At 38.6% G+C, this 17,976-nt stretch overlaps 1 protein-coding gene across 1 annotated transcript; it reads right to left on the bottom strand.

Moving 5' to 3' along the window:
• Window positions 1–471: 471 nt before the first annotated feature.
• On the bottom strand, window positions 472–16,465 carry LOC121733288 (protein hairy). Its single transcript, XM_042123506.1, has 4 exons — window positions 16,341–16,465; window positions 3,975–4,070; window positions 2,187–2,475; window positions 472–1,185 (listed from the first exon to the last, which is right to left on the bottom strand). The coding sequence occupies exons 1-4, from the start codon at window positions 16,410–16,412 to the stop codon at window positions 911–913; spliced, it is 732 nt and encodes a 243-aa protein (XP_041979440.1). The 5' UTR covers window positions 16,413–16,465; the 3' UTR covers window positions 472–910.
• Window positions 16,466–17,976: the final 1,511 nt, after the last annotated feature.

Raw genomic sequence — 17,976 nt, 5'->3', positions numbered from 1 at the left:
GGGATGGGAATGGAAGGGAATAGGGGAGGACAGGGATGGGAATAGGGTAGGGGATTGGGCCTCCGGTAAACTCACTCACTCGGCCAATCACAGCGCAAGCGCTGTTTCACGCCGGTATTCTGTGAGAACGTGGTATTTCTCTGGTCGAGCCGGCCCATTCGTGCCGAAGCATGGCGATTTCTCTCCAATAAATTTGATTTTCCTCTATTCACACAATGTTGAATGTTTAATGCTAAGTACTCACATACGGTTTTGCTCGATAGTTTTACTCCGAATCGAGTAATAATTACTGTACGGACCGCAAAACTGACAGCTCGAAGGCTCGCATCGAGCCGGCTCGATGGAATTAAATATATCGATTTAGAATAAAACTATCGAGTAATGCTGAATGTGTGGACGAAAGCCCGAGCCGCGGGTTTTGCTCGACGTTATTGCTCGATCGAGCAAAACCGGTATGTACTTACTTAGCATTACAAAAGTTATTAATTTTAGTAACGTCTTATGTGATAACGGGGATTTTTCAAGCAGCGAAAGAGACTAGAAGAGACAGGGAGATATTTAAGTTAGGAACAAATCAAAGAGACAAATAGGTAATTTTAATGTTTCGAATATAAAAAAGATGCAACTATGCCAAAGGCGTTCGACAAGCAAGTAAGTTTCCGTAGATCCAATTTTCGTTGTCAGTATTTGTCTCATATTGTATTTAGTTTTAACTCTACCTTACATCCTCAAACATTAGTAACAGCGCGATCACTTTAAACCTTATCTAAATATTAAACCATTTATACTTAAACTATACTATAACTTACAAGTTACACATCATACTGACCGAGCTTACACTATAGGAACTCTTGTATCACTCAAACAACTACACTTAATATCACAGATCCTGAGCAAGTTACAAGTCTTGTCACCACGGCCGCCAGGGTTTCTCGTCGGGGGGAGGCTTCCTCGTCACCAAGGCAAGGGGGGCTGATTCCTCGGGGGGAAGAGGAGTTCCCCATCCGGAGCTGGCTGGGGAGTAGCACCTGGGTTCGGAGGAGGAGCTCCCGTCGGGGGGAGAGAGAGGAACCAGCGTGGGTATGGTCGCGAGGGTGCTGGCACTGACTCCCGCTGGTAGTACTAAAGCGATGTCCCCATTGGATAGCCTGGTGGGGACGAGCCGCACTCCGGACCCGGGACCCGCTGAAAAGAAGGTTATTATTAGTTTCTGTATACAAAGCGCTAACTGTATCTACATTGTAGCTTTCTTTGAGATGACGTCAAATATAAGAAATTAACATTACTTAAAAATTATGGTCACCCTAAACATCTTGAAATACCATGCGCGTTGACTGATATATCAATTTTACTGTGCGCGTCCAATCAGTTTTAGCATGAAAAATGCATAGAAGACCTTATTTATGCTAGACCGCCCGAGTCGCAAGTGAAAAAAGGTTTCTGATAACTTCAGGAAGCAAAACAAGACAGCAGGCAGCACATGTAAAATTTGTATCTGTTATGTATGAATTCGATTTCAAGAACACAACTTCTGACTATTGAATACATCAACGCGTTGTTATCTATATATGTATATACCCCCTTACTAATAAACGCTGTATAAGCTTTGAATAGTTATATAGTGTTTTGTCTTCTTCAATCCAATTAAAAATGTCACTTGTGTGACAGGAACAAAACACTGTATAACTATTCAAAGCTTATACAACGTTTATTAGTAAGGGGGAAAGTGTCTGTCTGTGACCTCTTTATGCCAACACCACTGAAACGATTTTGCTGGGTATGGTCAGTCTGGCCCCGTGCTAAGTACCTGAAGGACTTATGTTACGGGTACCAGACAACGGAAATATATTTAATACTTTTATACTATACATAATATATTTAAGATGTTTTTCAGAATCATGGGATACTTTTTATTAGTACCATTTTCGCGCCATAAACGAATTTCCGGCGCAACGAGTGAGCGAACTCACGGAGCGGTTTTGACCCGCGCCCGCCGCCGTTGCGGAGCTGCGGTTTTTCCCGCGAGCGAAAAACGCGCCGTGAGTTTTGCTTTCATTTTTTACATACAAAACTGTATTCTACGAAGGCTGCGGGCCCGCAACCGTTCCGTGTTCTTAGCCTTACGGGCGGCATCTAGTAACTTAAAACTACGAGTATGTGATAAGGAATAACAACATACTACTCACCAGATATAAATATTGTCGAGTGATTAGGGGATACTGCTTCATCATTATCCGAGGGTGGCGTCGGCGCTCCAACTGGTCTGGGGGTGTTCACACACGTCTCCAGATGCCGCACCAGTCTCCTCTTCAGCCCACCTTCGAGACCAGGGAACTTGGCAACTTCGGAGAGACAGTGCCGGTAACCAGCTCGGAACCGGTCCGGTGAGCCGGCACCCTCGGAACGTAGACCTTCTAGATGCTTGACTGTCATCTCCAGGATGTCTGCCTTCTCGAGCTTGGAGTGACGGGCCGGCTGTAAAAAATGGGATTGTTAATACCTATCTAGTAAGCAGCATAATAAATATATTATACGTGTTACTTGCACGTGTTATATAATATTTTTGATAGATGGACAGACAGACAGACACAATACGTTATACACGTATTGTTTGTTTCTGTCTATCCCAATGACATAAGACCATTGGTCTATCCATCTGTTGTTGCTGTTGTCATTGAAGGTTCGGGAATACTCGCTAATCACGGTAACGGAACGAAAAGAAGCTTATTATAATATTATTATGGATTTTATACCGGAAAAATGTAAGGTTCTCGCGCGATAAATTTCAGTGCATTGAAGCATCGGCAACATGAAACATCTAGAAAACTAGGATTTTCTATCATTAAAAATTTTCCTCACTTATAACAGACTAAAGGTCTTGACTGGTTCTTATTGCTTCAATTCCATCCATGACTGATGCGAGATTGAGCGATTAATCTTCGCGATGAGGAATGGACACGCGTTATAAGTGTTCGTCATAGCGCCGGACAGACTAAATTAATCATATCTCTTGAATATTAATAAGTATACTAATAATATATTAAATATTTTGTATAATTATTAAATATATTTCTAGTATTAATATCATTTTATATCTAGAAGAATGGCAGATAAAATTATGCGGTACATTCGCTTCATTAGAATTTAGTAGGCTTCAAATTACTAAAAAAAGCTAGGCTCACTTGCACAGATCTGCGTTAAACTGTAGACATTATTATATTGTTTTTTTGTTATGTCTTTTATGAATACGTAACGACAGACTAGGAGTTACTAAGTAGCTGCTGTTTTTACTATCATACTATGTAACTTCAATCTGCTTAACTATCAGACCTTTTAGATTTTTGAGCGACTGTCAAAAAGGAGGAGGTAATACGTTCGGCTGTATGTTTTTTTTTAAAACCTAGTTAATACATATTTACTAGTACTCAGATACGAAAAACTAGTTTTAAACGAAGGATAAATGATATTTATATTCTTTTGTACCTAACCTTTACAAGTGAAAAACGATTTTAGCATGAAAAGAGTACGCAACTTAAGATTTTTTTATAAAAGGAATACGTAAATAGCCATGTTTTTTTTAAATAGAACGCAAAGTAACCCCAAGACAGCTAATGAGTGAAGCGTAGCCGGTCGCGGTCGTGCACTTTTTGTTGGACTTACATGTTTTGTTCCCTGTCATTATTTTAAGCACTCTGATTCGTCATTAATGATAATTACTTATCGTTTTTCAGCATTACAATGATTAATTACTTTGCGCGCGTGTTCTTTAAATATTCTATAATTAAAAGTGCGTTGCCTTGCAAATTATAGATAATAATTAATAAGTTATCTACGACTTCGTACGCTAAAATCTTCTTCGGCCGCGTATTTTGCGGCCTAGTGTGTTTAGACACTTATGAACGGCCATAGGCACCGGAATCGACTAGCCATTTAGATGACTTTCTTCTTAATAACAAAGAGGTAAGGTAACTTACGTCTTTCTTCATGGCATCTAGTATGAGCGCCTTCAGTTCGTTAAGGCAGTTGTTGATACGCGCCCGTCGCCGCTTCTCCATAATCGGCTTGTTGCTCTGTAACAAAGAAACTTCATTTAATCCCGTGTAATAATAAATTAAATTGGGTGTCGCAGGAGCCTCTTAATTTTTACCACTACCAGCGGTGAGTACCATCACCCTGGACGCCGAAGAAATTTCGCCCAAGTCGCTGGTAGTTCTAAAACCGGCACTGACAATGTTAATAACAAAAAAACAATTTTGTCCTATAAGTCTGTCAGTGTTTCTATTAACTTTCTTATTTCCACTGTGGTTATGTTAAGCCTGATTGACTCCTATCTAGATTATTTTTAATTTAAAAACTTTATTATTTAAAAAAATCTAATAAATGATTTCAATAATTTTATTTTGGTCGAAGTTGATCAAAAGCAGAGTTTCTCTCGACAATAAATAAAGTCCTTCATGGGCGTGCTATTATATTGTAATCTGTAGTTAAAGAGGGCTGTTGCTTTATATTGAAGCACTTAAGGACTACAAGAAAATTTCATCAAGGAGTACACTGTACAACAGTATAACTTAAATAATGGCGGTTTATTTACAGCCATAATAGCAATTGTTTTAAAAACAAGCGCATGTTATAGTCGTATTAACTTTTTATTATACAAGCGCCATGGATGATAAATAATAGTCATGTTTAAACTGATTAAAGACTAATATTATCTTTTTTTTTAAATTGTTGAATAGCTACAGCTCCACTTTTATTCTCCATCTTTTCTTTTTAGGGTATAGCGAGCAGCATTATTGCACTTTATTTATCGCGCGAACCCTGTGTTTTTCAATGGGATTGATTGCATTTTCATACCAAAAACCCAAATCGGGACAAGGTTTTATGTGTAAAGTAGTTATATAGCGTATTAGACAAATTGATAAACTTTCATATCTATATAAATGAATTTCAATTTTGTTTCGCTAAAAATCAACCTGCTATAAACAGATTTGCCAAATTTAGTCATGAAATATTGGTGGAAGTGCAGCGAATGATGGAAGTGATACGATACGAAGTTCACAGGTCATCTAGTAATAGATGAAGATCATTTTGTCCTATATGTCTGTCAGGCGCTGCTGATTGACGTGCTAAATCTAATATCCGTGACGGAGGCGTGACGGCGGCGCGTGCTGCTCAAGGTGAAGGCCGCCGTGACACGCTCCACGTGACCAGACCACATGACAACGGCCACTTAACCGCGACCACGTGAGCGCGACCACGTGACCACTTTCAGGCCTCCGCTGTCGTGGTGTTTACAGGAAAAACACGGAAATAACGACGCGCCGGTAATGTCTTAACTCTAGATGTTAAACAAAATTTTGTATGTAGTAAAAATGTGATTATAATTGCACGTTTAAGCATTCATGTGCTAGCCCACAAAAAAATTACGTGTCGAGTTATGAATGCAGTTATGTTCTGTAAATGATTTAAAACAAGACTGCATTCAAAATTTAACAACAAAAAAAATTGTGGGTAAGGACTTAGGACACTAATGCTTAACAGCGGTCAGCGACGATAATAACTAGATTATGTACTTACTAGATATTATGATTTTAATAGGAAAATCTATTTTTTTAAATAAGCACACTACATATAAATTAAAATCTCTGCGATTGTGGAGAATTTTATGAATATAAGAAACTGTGTTTTTACGTTAGTTCTATAGGGTCGTAGGGTAGGGTATGAAGTAGGGTATTAAGGGTAGGGTAATGAAGTTTCTATAAGAGATTGCTAATCCCCAAAATTTAGTGCTGGCAAATAAATAAAGTTTTTTATTTTAGAGATACAATAAAATTGCTCTAGCAAGACGTGTTACGTGTTCCGGAGATGTTCACTGATTTAATGTTTGATAGTGAATAAAGGCTGTCACAGACAGAACAGGTAATGTATATTAATCCCGGGATGTATATCTTTACATTATATTAATGTATCACACACACAACAGGTAATGTAATGTATCTATCCCTACATTTCAATGCTAAACGCCCCGCTTGACGCACATTTCAGCTGCTAAAGTGTTATACAGACTGTTCTTATTTTTAATGTTGTAATACTATGGCTTTTCGAGTTACTTGCTATTAGATTTACTGGATAGTTCATCAGAAGATGATTCGGATCGTTATTTTGATGCGCGCATTGTTACATATTGTGCCAAAAACAGAACGATGTGGATTGAAGATATTTGATTGAAAATATAGGCTTTGGGGAACAGACTGCCTGCAGTACCTGCTGTGAAGTGCTGTGCTAAGGTGGCAAGTGGCAACACAGTGTGTATCTGTCTATAATACACATATTATATAATCACATAAATTTTTGAACACCCTATGCAGAGAAGAGATGTATCGTAATATACAGAAATATATTGAGATGTATCAAAATATAAATGTATATTTTCATATAGCTGGGTATCTTGAGATACGAAGATGTAAAAATATACATTATAGCTGCTGTGTGTGGTCTCCTGACGATTTCTATAGAAAGATGTATTGAGATGTATCGAGATGTATCGTGCTATAATATACATCTTTACATTACCTGCTCTGTGTGTGACAAGCTTAAATAATAACTTAAGGTACCATCGAGGAATTTGATTCCTATGCAATTGACAGACCAACGTTATTTGGTCGAATATGTCAATTCAATGTTAATTGTGATCTGTCAGCTGGGTTTGACGTAACGCAACCAAACTATTTAGGTCCCCGATTTGCATAGGAATCAACTTCTCTGATAGTACAATAAAAAGACGATTGTTGGTTCTCCGCAAAAATATTAGATTTCTTTATTAACATAAAGGATAGAGTAACAATTAATAAATAGTACCGTAGTTCTGGCTGTTTTCAAAGTTTTATAATGAATCACATCCAACTAAGCTTCTACTAATTTAATCTTGATCGAAATCTGTTGTAAGTTCAACAAAAAAATATACAGACTATATTGCGCCGCCCTACTATAAAAAAAATAAAAACATTATCGATAGTAATTTACAAAGTGTCCAAGAAGCAAAAGGTAGTAACTCAGAAATACCATAAAATACAAAATAAAAAGTGGTCTTGCGTCAGATAACGCCGTTGTCGGGGGTTCGAATCCGATCATGTTTTATTAATGTCAGGTGCGATATGCCCGACGTGAATGAAATAAAACGAGACATTCAACAAAATGTTAATTACATCTGAATGTTTAAATTTATTTGTATCTTGATACCATTTTAATGTTCGAAAAAATGTTTTGTGGAGTATTGTATAGACTATAACGACGCCCCCACCGAATAATCAGACAATGTGTTATTGTGGGGTTTTTGCTGTTATGCGATTTTTTGCATCTAGAAGTCAAAATACATCATGTGAATTTTTTTCAGAATTTTTCTGTGGATATTTACAAAGATATAAAATTATGTGTTTATTCCATAACAATACTTAAAATTGTATTTTACACCAAAAACTGGGCAATAGGCTACTGCGAAAAAATATGTCAACACGAATTGACGATAAACAACTATTGCATGACTATTCGGGTAAATAAATTTTTGCCTACTATTCAGGAATCCGTCTTCTTCAGTTTTCAGGATATATAATCACAATCTGTTTCGATTTTTATAATCCACATGCGGGTTTTCTTACAAACAAGGATGTATGAGCAATACTTGCTACAAAATAAACTAATTGTGACCGGTAAGCAGCGAGATCTGTTACAAATTAACGAGAACGTATTTAGATATCTTCTTCTTTCGCAAATACTCCTAAGAAGTGCTTAAAACTGTCACGACAGTACTTGTTACAGTTTCACGCCTGCAAGCAGCTGTCAGACAGTCAAACATTATTCGTGGAAGTTTTCCTGCAGATCCTAATAGGACCCAATTCAGTATTTAATTAGGAATGCGATTGCTTGCTAGGGGTTATGATTAACATTTTAAGTAACTGCAATGATTATAAGTACTATTAAAATGATAGACCCAGTCTCCAGAGTGTATTTTTTTTTTTAACCAAGAGCTGTTTCGATTGCAAGAATGTCATTTATGTTATAAAATAATGAATGTATTAAAACAAAAATACATATTATTTTTATTTTCCCTATAGTAGAAAATCATTGGAATAAACGACAATGACTATAATAATTATAAAGTGTACAATATTTTTTAATCACCGAATAGTAAAGTAAGTAATAGGTGTTTACCAATACTCTTATCCCAAACAATTTCCCCGAATAATATTGCAATGAGATATTATATGTGCATTTTATTGAAGTCGAAACGCAAAATTACCCGAATAATCATGCAATAGACAATAATGATCTGAGCTTGACCTACTCCAGAACGATAAGTTGCGTTTTGCTTTATTTAAAAAAAACCTTTGGTGTAATTAAATATTGTTAAGATAGCAAGATAGGCAAAAAAATTAGCTTTCATTTAAGATATAAAAAGTCTTTGATGCTTTTTTTTATGACGGAGTTATTAACAAAAATCAGTTTTTCGGCTCTCCTGAACATTTTCATTTTTACGATTGTCCGATTATTCGGTGAGGGCGTCGATATATAGTAAGTACTTTAAAACAAAGGATGAATCCTTTGTTTTATAGTATTTTATTATATTAAAACAAGAACTAACAGTTTTCAGCTGGCATCTCTCTCCAGTAGTTTTTAATAGCTAAGGCAGAAGGGTTTAAGAGGATTTCATCAAATCTTATTTAAAGAGAAACCTCAGCTTGCAGAAACCAGCTAAGGGTTTCTGAAAACCCTAATGCTAAGTACACACACGAGATTTTGCTCGATAGTTTTGCTCCAAATCGAGTAATAATTACTGTGTGGACCGAAAAACTCTCAGCTCGAAGGCTCGCATCGAGCCGGCTCGATGGAATTAAATATACATATCGATTTAGAATAAAACTATCGAGCAATGCTGAAATGTGTGGACGAAATCCCGAGCTGGGGGTTTTGCTCGATGGATAGCAAAACCATAATATGTGAGTACTTAGCATTACGTTATTAACATGTTATTTAAATTCACTCTATATTATCACAATGTATAAAATATTTACAAAATAACTATTTGAGGGAAAGCGATATAAAGCACCTTGTTAAACATTGAATAGTAACGCTTCGGTTCATGTTCATTCAAATACCCGTATAATGTGTAGTGAGTGTCAGTTTGTGTGTTTGTTTGTGACACAACAATGCGGTGACAATACAGCGAGCATACAGTGGCGCTGTACTAAATGACCCAATTTAAAATACAGTAAGTGACGTTTCACACGTTTGTACCAAGTTCCAACGATGACGCTCAATATAGTTCATTAAAACATTTCTTGTTGTACTTTATTATATACTAGCTTTTGCCCGCGGCACAGCAATAGATAAGGATAGTGTTTATACAGTATCCCACGGAAACTCTCAACTTTTTCATTGCAGTAAAGAAGAAAAACGCAATTTTCAAACTCTGTCTTCATAATAATAATACCCCTCCCCCCCCCCCCCACCGGTTTCAGTGACGGTGGCCGGTTTCATTGAAACCAGCCCAGGTACGCAGGAGTAATTTTTATAGTGCCTAAGCTGTGCGCAGTACACAAGAGCACTCTCTATTCCTTTACTCTCATAACCCAGTGGGACGGAAGACCGATACAACTAGCGAGAGATCTTTTACATGCCCATCCGACGAATGGATCATCTTACTTGTCTGACAATCAGGTGATCAGCCTGCATTGTCCTAAACAAACTTGGAAATAACATGTTTCTAACGCGGGAATCGAACCCACGACCTCCGAGTCAAGAGCCACGCTCTTAATAACGTTATTTTTATACCTATAGAGTACCTATCTAAAAATGTTACCCACAGACTTGTATGAATATAAACGAAATGTGTCGCGTCGAACTGACAACGTCGCATAGGTACCAGAAAATAACGATATTTTTACCGGTAATAATAACGGCATTTTTTAAACTATATTTAAATGTTATGTTACCTACTAGATATGGTTAAAAATATCGTTAAGCTACCCTTATAAAAATAACGGTACGTAACGGTAATTTTTCTAGTAATCGATAACGTTATGAAGCCATGCTATATGCTGGCAACATTTTTTACTTTAGTCATGTATCATGTTTGTATACAAACTTCAAAGTTTTGAAACCGACTTAGTAATTTTAAATTTCTTTAGTTAAACAATTTCTATAATGTATTACGACATAAGAATAGTTCTTAGATCAAAGATGACGTTTATAGTAACATTTGATGATTCTGCTATTTGACAGAACAGCAATTCGGATTTATTGGACCATTTTTACGACTTTTCATAGAAAAATGTCAAACAAATGAATTGCTTAGTACGAATCATTAAATGAATTGCACGTTAAGAGAAGTTTATAAATGAATCGTAAATGATTCATTGTATGATTCAACTAAGTGACCATTTTAGCCCCGCTGAGTTATTGTGTAGATATGGCGGCCGCGGCGGCAGTCGGCACACGCTTTTCCCATTACGTGACTTACGTCGCTTCAATGTGTGACGTCACACGTCACGAGCCGGACGTCCCGTGTTTGTTCACGTTAATTGGGTTAATGGAAAATATACATAAGTATTGAATGGATGTAAATATATGGTGTCAAGACTCTGTTATGTTATATTTGCCAGCTAGATCTCAGAAGGATTTTCAGAGGGCATTTTTCGAGGCTAAGTCTGTCTGATTCCCTCTTCACGTCCAAACCGCTATAGCGATTTTGCTGATTTGGTATGGAGATACTTTGAGTCCCTGTGTCTTTTTTATTCTGAAAAAATATACGGTTCCCGCGCGATAATCGATTTTTTTGCGCAACGGAGTTTTCGGCGATATCTATAATTAATATTTTTTTATCATCCAAATATCAATGAACATTGCATCTGTATGTTGACGCTATAAATAACATTGAAGCGCGCCCAAACAATTGCGGCGCGGAATGTCGCGGTGTCGCGATGTCGGAGTCACTTTACGTAACGTTTGGCGAGCTACACACGGCACGGAATTAGGCGCCGACGTCCTGACGCCCGCGACGCCCGCACGTGACGCCCTGACGCCCTAAGGCTGCCTACACATTTGAACTAAAAGTATCGCTCGCAAAAAAATTATTGCCAGCTACACACGGTCAGAAGCAAACTCGCAGGACGTTTCTAAACAACAGGGGAAAGAGATTGTTCGAGTTGAGGCACAGAATCTAAATTCTAAATCATGGCTTCCAATAAGTCATATGCGAAAAACTTCTGCGTAATAAATGTAGACTTTGTTTATGATTGGGACAGATGGTATCCTAATTGATATTGTATTCATAGACGAATTATTGCAACATTTCTTATTTCCATCTGCACGCTACGCACGCTGTGCAGAAGCATGCCACTCTTGAAATGAAACTTCTTCTGAGAAATAACCAATTCAAATAGCCGTTCAATTTAGGACTCCCACACATGCGAATTCGCATAGCATCGCAAATATCTGCGACAAAATTCATAATAAAAATGACATTACAATGCGAATTCGCAGTTTTGTGTCGGAGCCCTTAGAATAGCAGTATGAAGTGACCCTTACTGACGGGCGGCGTCCGCGGGCCGCGGCACGCGTCCACCTACAGCAATCTAAATTCGCCTGTCTGAGCCGAGCGGCCGAGCCCACGCGACCGCCAGCAAAAAATACACATTTGTCAACTACAATGACACAGCAAGTGTCTACACTCTACACCTACATAAATTTAAATTCATAACGCAGTCTGGGTGAAGACTTTTATAATGACGTCTGGAACAATTTTATTTTGGTTCATTCAATATACGAAGAGGTTGCTATATTTGTTTCCCAAGAAACATCTTAACGTCTTTAAAAAAATATATACGAAGAGGGTGTACTTATTTTCTATATTTTAAGGTACATTTCAGACTACATTTTTATAATATTATGTTTCTGATCTCTCTTCACCTATACATAGGTATTTTCCCATGCATCCTCTAGGGTTCAAAGTCCACATCAATTGTTTAGTAGTGCGTGAAGATGTGTGGTCGGTGGCGTGAAGAGATAACAGGTCGACAGACATAATATTAATTTCTCATTTACTTTGATATGGATGAGTGACATATTTTTTATGTGCTGAAGGTACGTCAAGTAGCCATATCACTTGCGACTCCTTCGCAGAGTACCGTCCTAAACCCAATGCTCATGAATTGAACGATGTGGTTGGGGTTGGTGCCACGAATTTCCTCTGTATATGAGTATTCGTAGCGACCAAGGTGCCTGTTTCTGCTCTGTAGTAGAGCAGGACAGTCAAGGAGAAGGTCCTCCTCGCAGAATCTGCCAGTCGTTAAGCTACTAACACCTATTCTGTAAAGGTGATTATTGAGCTTGCAGTGCCCAGTTAGGCTTCTGGTAAGTACTCTTAATTGATTCCTACCCATGGTGAGCACTATTTCTGACAGTTTCTTGTTGTAACCTATGTGTAACCAAATCTACTGTACCACAATAAACAAAATTTAGACAGCTTACAGGAGACCATCTTCATCCAATCTATCTCACGCACACATCGCCGCGATTTCAGATAACTTTAGTTAACCATGCAGTATCATACGCACTAATGCCTTGTCTTAGATATTACTCTACTGTATATATACTGTGGTTAGGTGTATTATTGGGAATTGTAATAAAGCGATTAGATCGCGCGTGCCAGACGACACGCAGTCGCCGCTCCCACGCGTCTGACTCACGACAACCCGACACTGTGCGCCGTGCCTATATAGGATATACCTAGAACTATCATATACCTAATTAGACTGTACCAGAGCCTGTAGCCAAGACGTTTATCGCTTCTTTCTAGAATCGCCAATCAAAACGTGTAGAATGAGATAAGACGAGTCGAATATCAACTTTATACTATCGAACGCTTATGTCAATTCCATACAAGCGATAAAGCAAATGTCTTGGCTAAAGAGCCTGTGTGCCTTGTGCCTACACCGCTAGAATAAACCTAAGATGAACTGCTACAACGATATAGCTACCTAATTAGACTGAAGAGCTACTGAAGAGGCCAGCTTCTGTTCTTAAAACTTTTTTAATTAATTTCCCATCATCTCTTCCACTTAAACTTTCTTCAACTAATGTCTGAGGACAATAAAGCTACCTAATTAGATTGTACTATCTAGTTTTTATAGAGACCTGTATATTTGAAAATTGCTTTCGTCTTATCTAAAGTCTAAACTAATAGATTAAGTTCTGATTAAAATTTACATTGTTTGCAATCATGGACTAAGAGCCTGCGAGGGCCAGACCTTCCTCAGTTTCAGAAAGCTGAAAGTTTACCTGTTTGTAACCTTTACAGAGGTGAGAGTACTTACTATGGAGTTTCGGTCGCGGTCTCGAAGGTCAGGTAGACCTTCAGAACTGGAAATCTCCTAAAGTCCAGCATTCGGTAACTGAGGAAGGTCTGACCATCGCAAGTTCTTACTCTATCAGCATCAATTGAGATATCGTTAAATCAAATAATTTAATTCGGGCATCAGAAGCCCATATGACAAATACCTTAAATCTAACATACATATAATTATATATATATATACTTAAAAACTAGCACTGTCACATTTTGCCGGCGACGTGACTCGCTTCGTTCCGGAGTCTCCCCCGGAACCTCCGATAGACTACATCCATCGGCCAGAACTCCGGCGCCTCGAAAGTCGACAGAAGATTCGTCAGCACTCTCACCACAAAGGAGCTAAAGTTAACCTTGTGGCGAGACTGCAGACGCTCGACCCTCAGGCGCAGTGTCGCCTTCTTCTGGATGTCCACGACGTCCTCGACCTCCATGGACCAGTCCTCCAGTTCTCCATGAATCAGCGCACCGCGGCGGTAGCGTTATTAGATTATAGTAAGTAGTTATTCTACATGAATTACGAAGGTGTTTACTAACGCCATGGCAACCATGAGTCCTTAGATAAAATTTCATTAAAATTCCTATTATGATCTCACTTTTTCTTTCTTTTTTTTTTTATGAAATAAGGGGGCAAACGAGCAAACGGGTCACCTGATGGAAAGCAACTTCCGTCGCCCATGGACACTCGCAGCATCAGAAGAGCTGCAGGTGCGTTGCCGGCCTTTTAGAGGGAATAGGGTAATAGGGGAGGGTGGGGATTGGAAGGGAAGGGAATAGGGGAGGATAGGGAAGGGAATCGGGCCTCCGGTAAACTCACTCACTCGGCGAAACACAGCGGAAGCGCTGTTTCACGCCGGTTTTCTGTGAGAACGTGGTATTTCTCCGGTCGAGCCGGCCCATAATGTCATGTGTCATACCAAACAACTAAAACCAAAATTAAGTTCTGTACGTCTCTTGACTCTTCTAATTTGAGTATACATAACACACATAACAATACGAGCTCGTGACTAATATACAATTCTGCCAGTACAATCAGTTGGCACTTGGCAGTGCATTTGGCACAGTGGCAGCGCGGCGGTGCGCCGGCGCGTGCCGAGTGCCAACGCGTGGGAGATTTCCGGCATGCCAGGATATAGGATGTGGGACAATAGTTTCAGCGCAATTGGTTAAATGTGATGCAGGAAATGAGGATACCATGGTTGCGAATACTTGTATTGTATTGCTTCAAGCGCGTCATGCCAATTCATCCTATACAAGGCGGTACTCCATATTCGTAGTTTTTATCACTTTCGTAAAAAATAAAGATCATTGAGCGTTCTAAACAGGGTAATATAATAATAATAATATCTATTGACGCTTAACACCACGTCAGTCTGGCCCCGTGCTAAGTACCTGAAGGACTTGTGTTACGGGTACCAGACAACGGAAATATATTTAATACTTTTATACTTTACATATATTTAAGATTTTTATTATATGATACACATATTTAATACACATCCATGACCCAGGAACTTTGAAAACTTTTTGTTCCGTCGGCGGGAATCGAACCTGCGACCCCCGGCTACCAACAGCCCACCAACTGAGCCACAAAGGTCATCAATGGAGAGGATGCAAGCAGAATGCTCACGAAAAACTATTTCCTTACAGATCCAAAGAATCTAGAATGGTTTTGTCTACCGCTGCAGACAGTTTTTCTAATGTCTGTTGTAACTCTTGTTTTTTTATTAGTAACTCGTAAGTGGAATATACTCATAATCATAAACATATATAAGTCCGACCCTGCCGATCAGCAGAAACAAAAGAACATTGATACCGTCCGCTACTGGTGAATAGTTCATGATCTATCAATGTCGGTGCGTGGGCGCGTTACCCACGCCGTTCCCACGACAATTAGCCCACGATGCCCGGTGCCCACGGCGAGCAGTGCCTACGGCTGACTCACATGTTCCCTCGGAAGGAGTTAAGGAATTAGATTCCGTCTGTATTTAAATGATAGATATATGTAAGAGATATTTATGCAAGAGAAATTTATGCACCTAGCTTCAGATCTTTTATTATTGTTTCTGTGATTTTTCTACAAAAATACCTTACATAGTTTCCCTTGTATAATTTTTAAAGGATAAAAAGGTATCCCCGTATAGTATCATCTTTGTCCGCCTAGACAAATTATGCATTTTTGTAACCGGATGCAGCGCATATCCGACTCAAACTTGGCCGGTGCTTATATGGACAACATGGCCTACCTAAGAATAGCCCCAAACTAAGATTTCTACATCTGTAAGATTTTATGAAGACGATGATAAGTTTTTCAGCTATAGGAATAACCCAGAAGCGTCTTTGATGTAAACAATCTCGTCACACCAATTGACACTTACATATTTGCATATTTATTATTGTCTATGTTGATTTGTAGAAATACTGACATCGGAGTGTCTATCACAACTCACGACTTAGAATAACGTAATTGTTTTCACAAAATCTGAACAGAATGTCTTACCTCACTAAAGGTTTTGGTAAATAGGTAATTTTCAGATTTCAAGCGTTATTTTTCCGTCGGGTATTTCTTGAAAATAAAGTTTCTAGTATCATGTTGAAAAATAAACATTTCATATAAAAATATATAAATATTAATTATAATATAATCTATTTATACTAGCTCGAAATCAAAAAATCAAATAAAATTGTAAGTGGACCCATCCCAAAATGAAGTTTCGGCGCCCGTTGATGTCTTTTATATTGCATGAACATTTTTCAAAATAAGTTACTTTGTCGCCCTCAAAATACTACTTTTTTAAATCGACTCATTTATATTACAAGGAAATTTTGGATAAAATAGCCTTCCCAAAGTTATTTACTATACATTTCGGTTCAAAGTAGGCTGTATGAATATATTATTAACCTAGTATAATACCTATAAAAATTAAAAAAAACTTACCCTGCGGTTGCTATCGCTTTTCTTCTCTGTGGTCATGGTGTCGGCCCCCGGCGGGGGAACTCCGGTCACCATCACTACACTCACACACGTGCGCTCGGCGCGGCGGGCGGCGCGCGACTGACGGCGGCGGGCGGCGCGCGACTGTCGCGTCTCGCGAGTGGCGGTCGCGCGCCCCGCATGCGCCGCTCGCGTGCCGCGGGGTTTCTAATGCCGGTTGATGGTTCCGTATGGTGGAAACGGAAAAATTACGTGGAAGATGGAACCCTGAAAATTTTAAGGAACATTTAGGATTGCAAAACTGATACGTAAAAGTCACATTGAGTTAATTCCGACAGCATCCACTCAGATACCTAGACCGAATTCAATCTATTTTTTTTTGTTTTCAATCTGATATGATGGAGAGTGTTCTTGCAAAATTTCATCATCATCAGCCTCGGCCTCACTGCTGGAAAATTGGGGATTATCAAGTTAGATTTTTTTATTTATCTATCTTTATATGTTTGTATAGTGTAGGCACAGAATAGATAATAGTACAAGTAGCGCAGGGAAGTATGACCAAGTCACGAACTTATGGAAGAACTACGAGTATACGAGTATATTGAAGAGTTAACAAATATATTTTCTAATTTTGACAATTTAACCTTCAATGCAATACTCTATTTCCTGCTCCTTTTTACGAATTTACGGGCTGCATAAAAATAAACAGTAATCTCTTAAAAAATTGTAAATACTTTTAACTCGAAACACAGATTGCTACAAAACGCTCTTATGGACCAAACATTCATCTTAAATGTCATTATTTAGGTCGTACGAAAAGGCTATTTATGATCCTTTTTTAAAAACAGCTACAATATAGCTTAATTAATAATCTGGCGGCTTTGCTGTAAAGTCTGTGAGTCATCTTGACCCATATGACGTCATAGTGACGTCATATCACGATCGGCTTATGTTTCATCCTTCAGCGGTACTCATCAAAGGCTCGCGCAATCTTCACTTTGCATAATTTATATTATTAAGTATCCACCAGCAAATGTTTCATAATATTCAAAGATCTTTGCTAAGATTACAATAGAGAAGGTCCGGCCGAGAATTCCTGAATATTTTTGCTAATGTGCAGCTCTGAATTGACGAATAGGCAATATAGCAGCGGCAGTGTCCTAACTCCTATGGTGTCCTAAGGGGGCGGCAGTCTCCTAGGTCGGCGACAGAGTTTCGTAAGCCTATAATCATAAAAATATATAAATCCGGCCCTACTAATGTGATGTTATAATAATTATAGTTTTCCTGGAACTTTATTTTATCTTTACTAAATTTATACGACAAAGTCATTGAACGCCTCGGTGGTCTAGTGGTTTCACGCTTCCACCACACAGCCACGCTCTTGGCTCTTGACTCGGAGGTCGTGGTTTCGATTCTGGCGTTGAAAACATGTTATTTCTAAGTTTGATTAGGACAATGCAGGCCGATCACCTGATTGTCTGATATGTATTAGATGATCCATGTGTCGGATGGGCATGTAAAAAGTCGGTCCTGTGCCTGATCTCTCGTCAGTCGTGTCGGTCTTCCGTCCCACTGGGTTGAGACTGATGGGAAAGAGAGTGCTCTTGTATACTGCGCACACACTTGGGCACTATAA

The sequence above is a fragment of the Aricia agestis genome, chromosome 13, assembly GCF_905147365.1.
Source record: "Aricia agestis chromosome 13, ilAriAges1.1, whole genome shotgun sequence".
Classification (NCBI taxonomy): domain Eukaryota; kingdom Metazoa; phylum Arthropoda; class Insecta; order Lepidoptera; family Lycaenidae; genus Aricia; species Aricia agestis.
Note: the sequence above shows the minus strand (reverse complement) of the source record. Positions and strands in the feature narration are given on the sequence as shown.

Bases quoted from the DNA above. Each gene is read 5' to 3' on its own strand.
- LOC121733288 (XM_042123506.1), bottom strand. From the start codon at position 16,412: ATGGTGACCGGAGTTCCCCCGCCGGGGGCCGACACCATGACCACAGAG. The intron at 2,476-3,974 runs GTAAGTTACCTT...CATTTTTTACAG, and splicing joins TAGATGCCATGAAGAAAGAC to CCGGCCCGTCACTCCAAGCT. The intron at 1,186-2,186 runs GTGAGTAGTATG...CCTTCTTTTCAG, and splicing joins CTCGACAATATTTATATCTG to CGGGTCCCGGGTCCGGAGTG.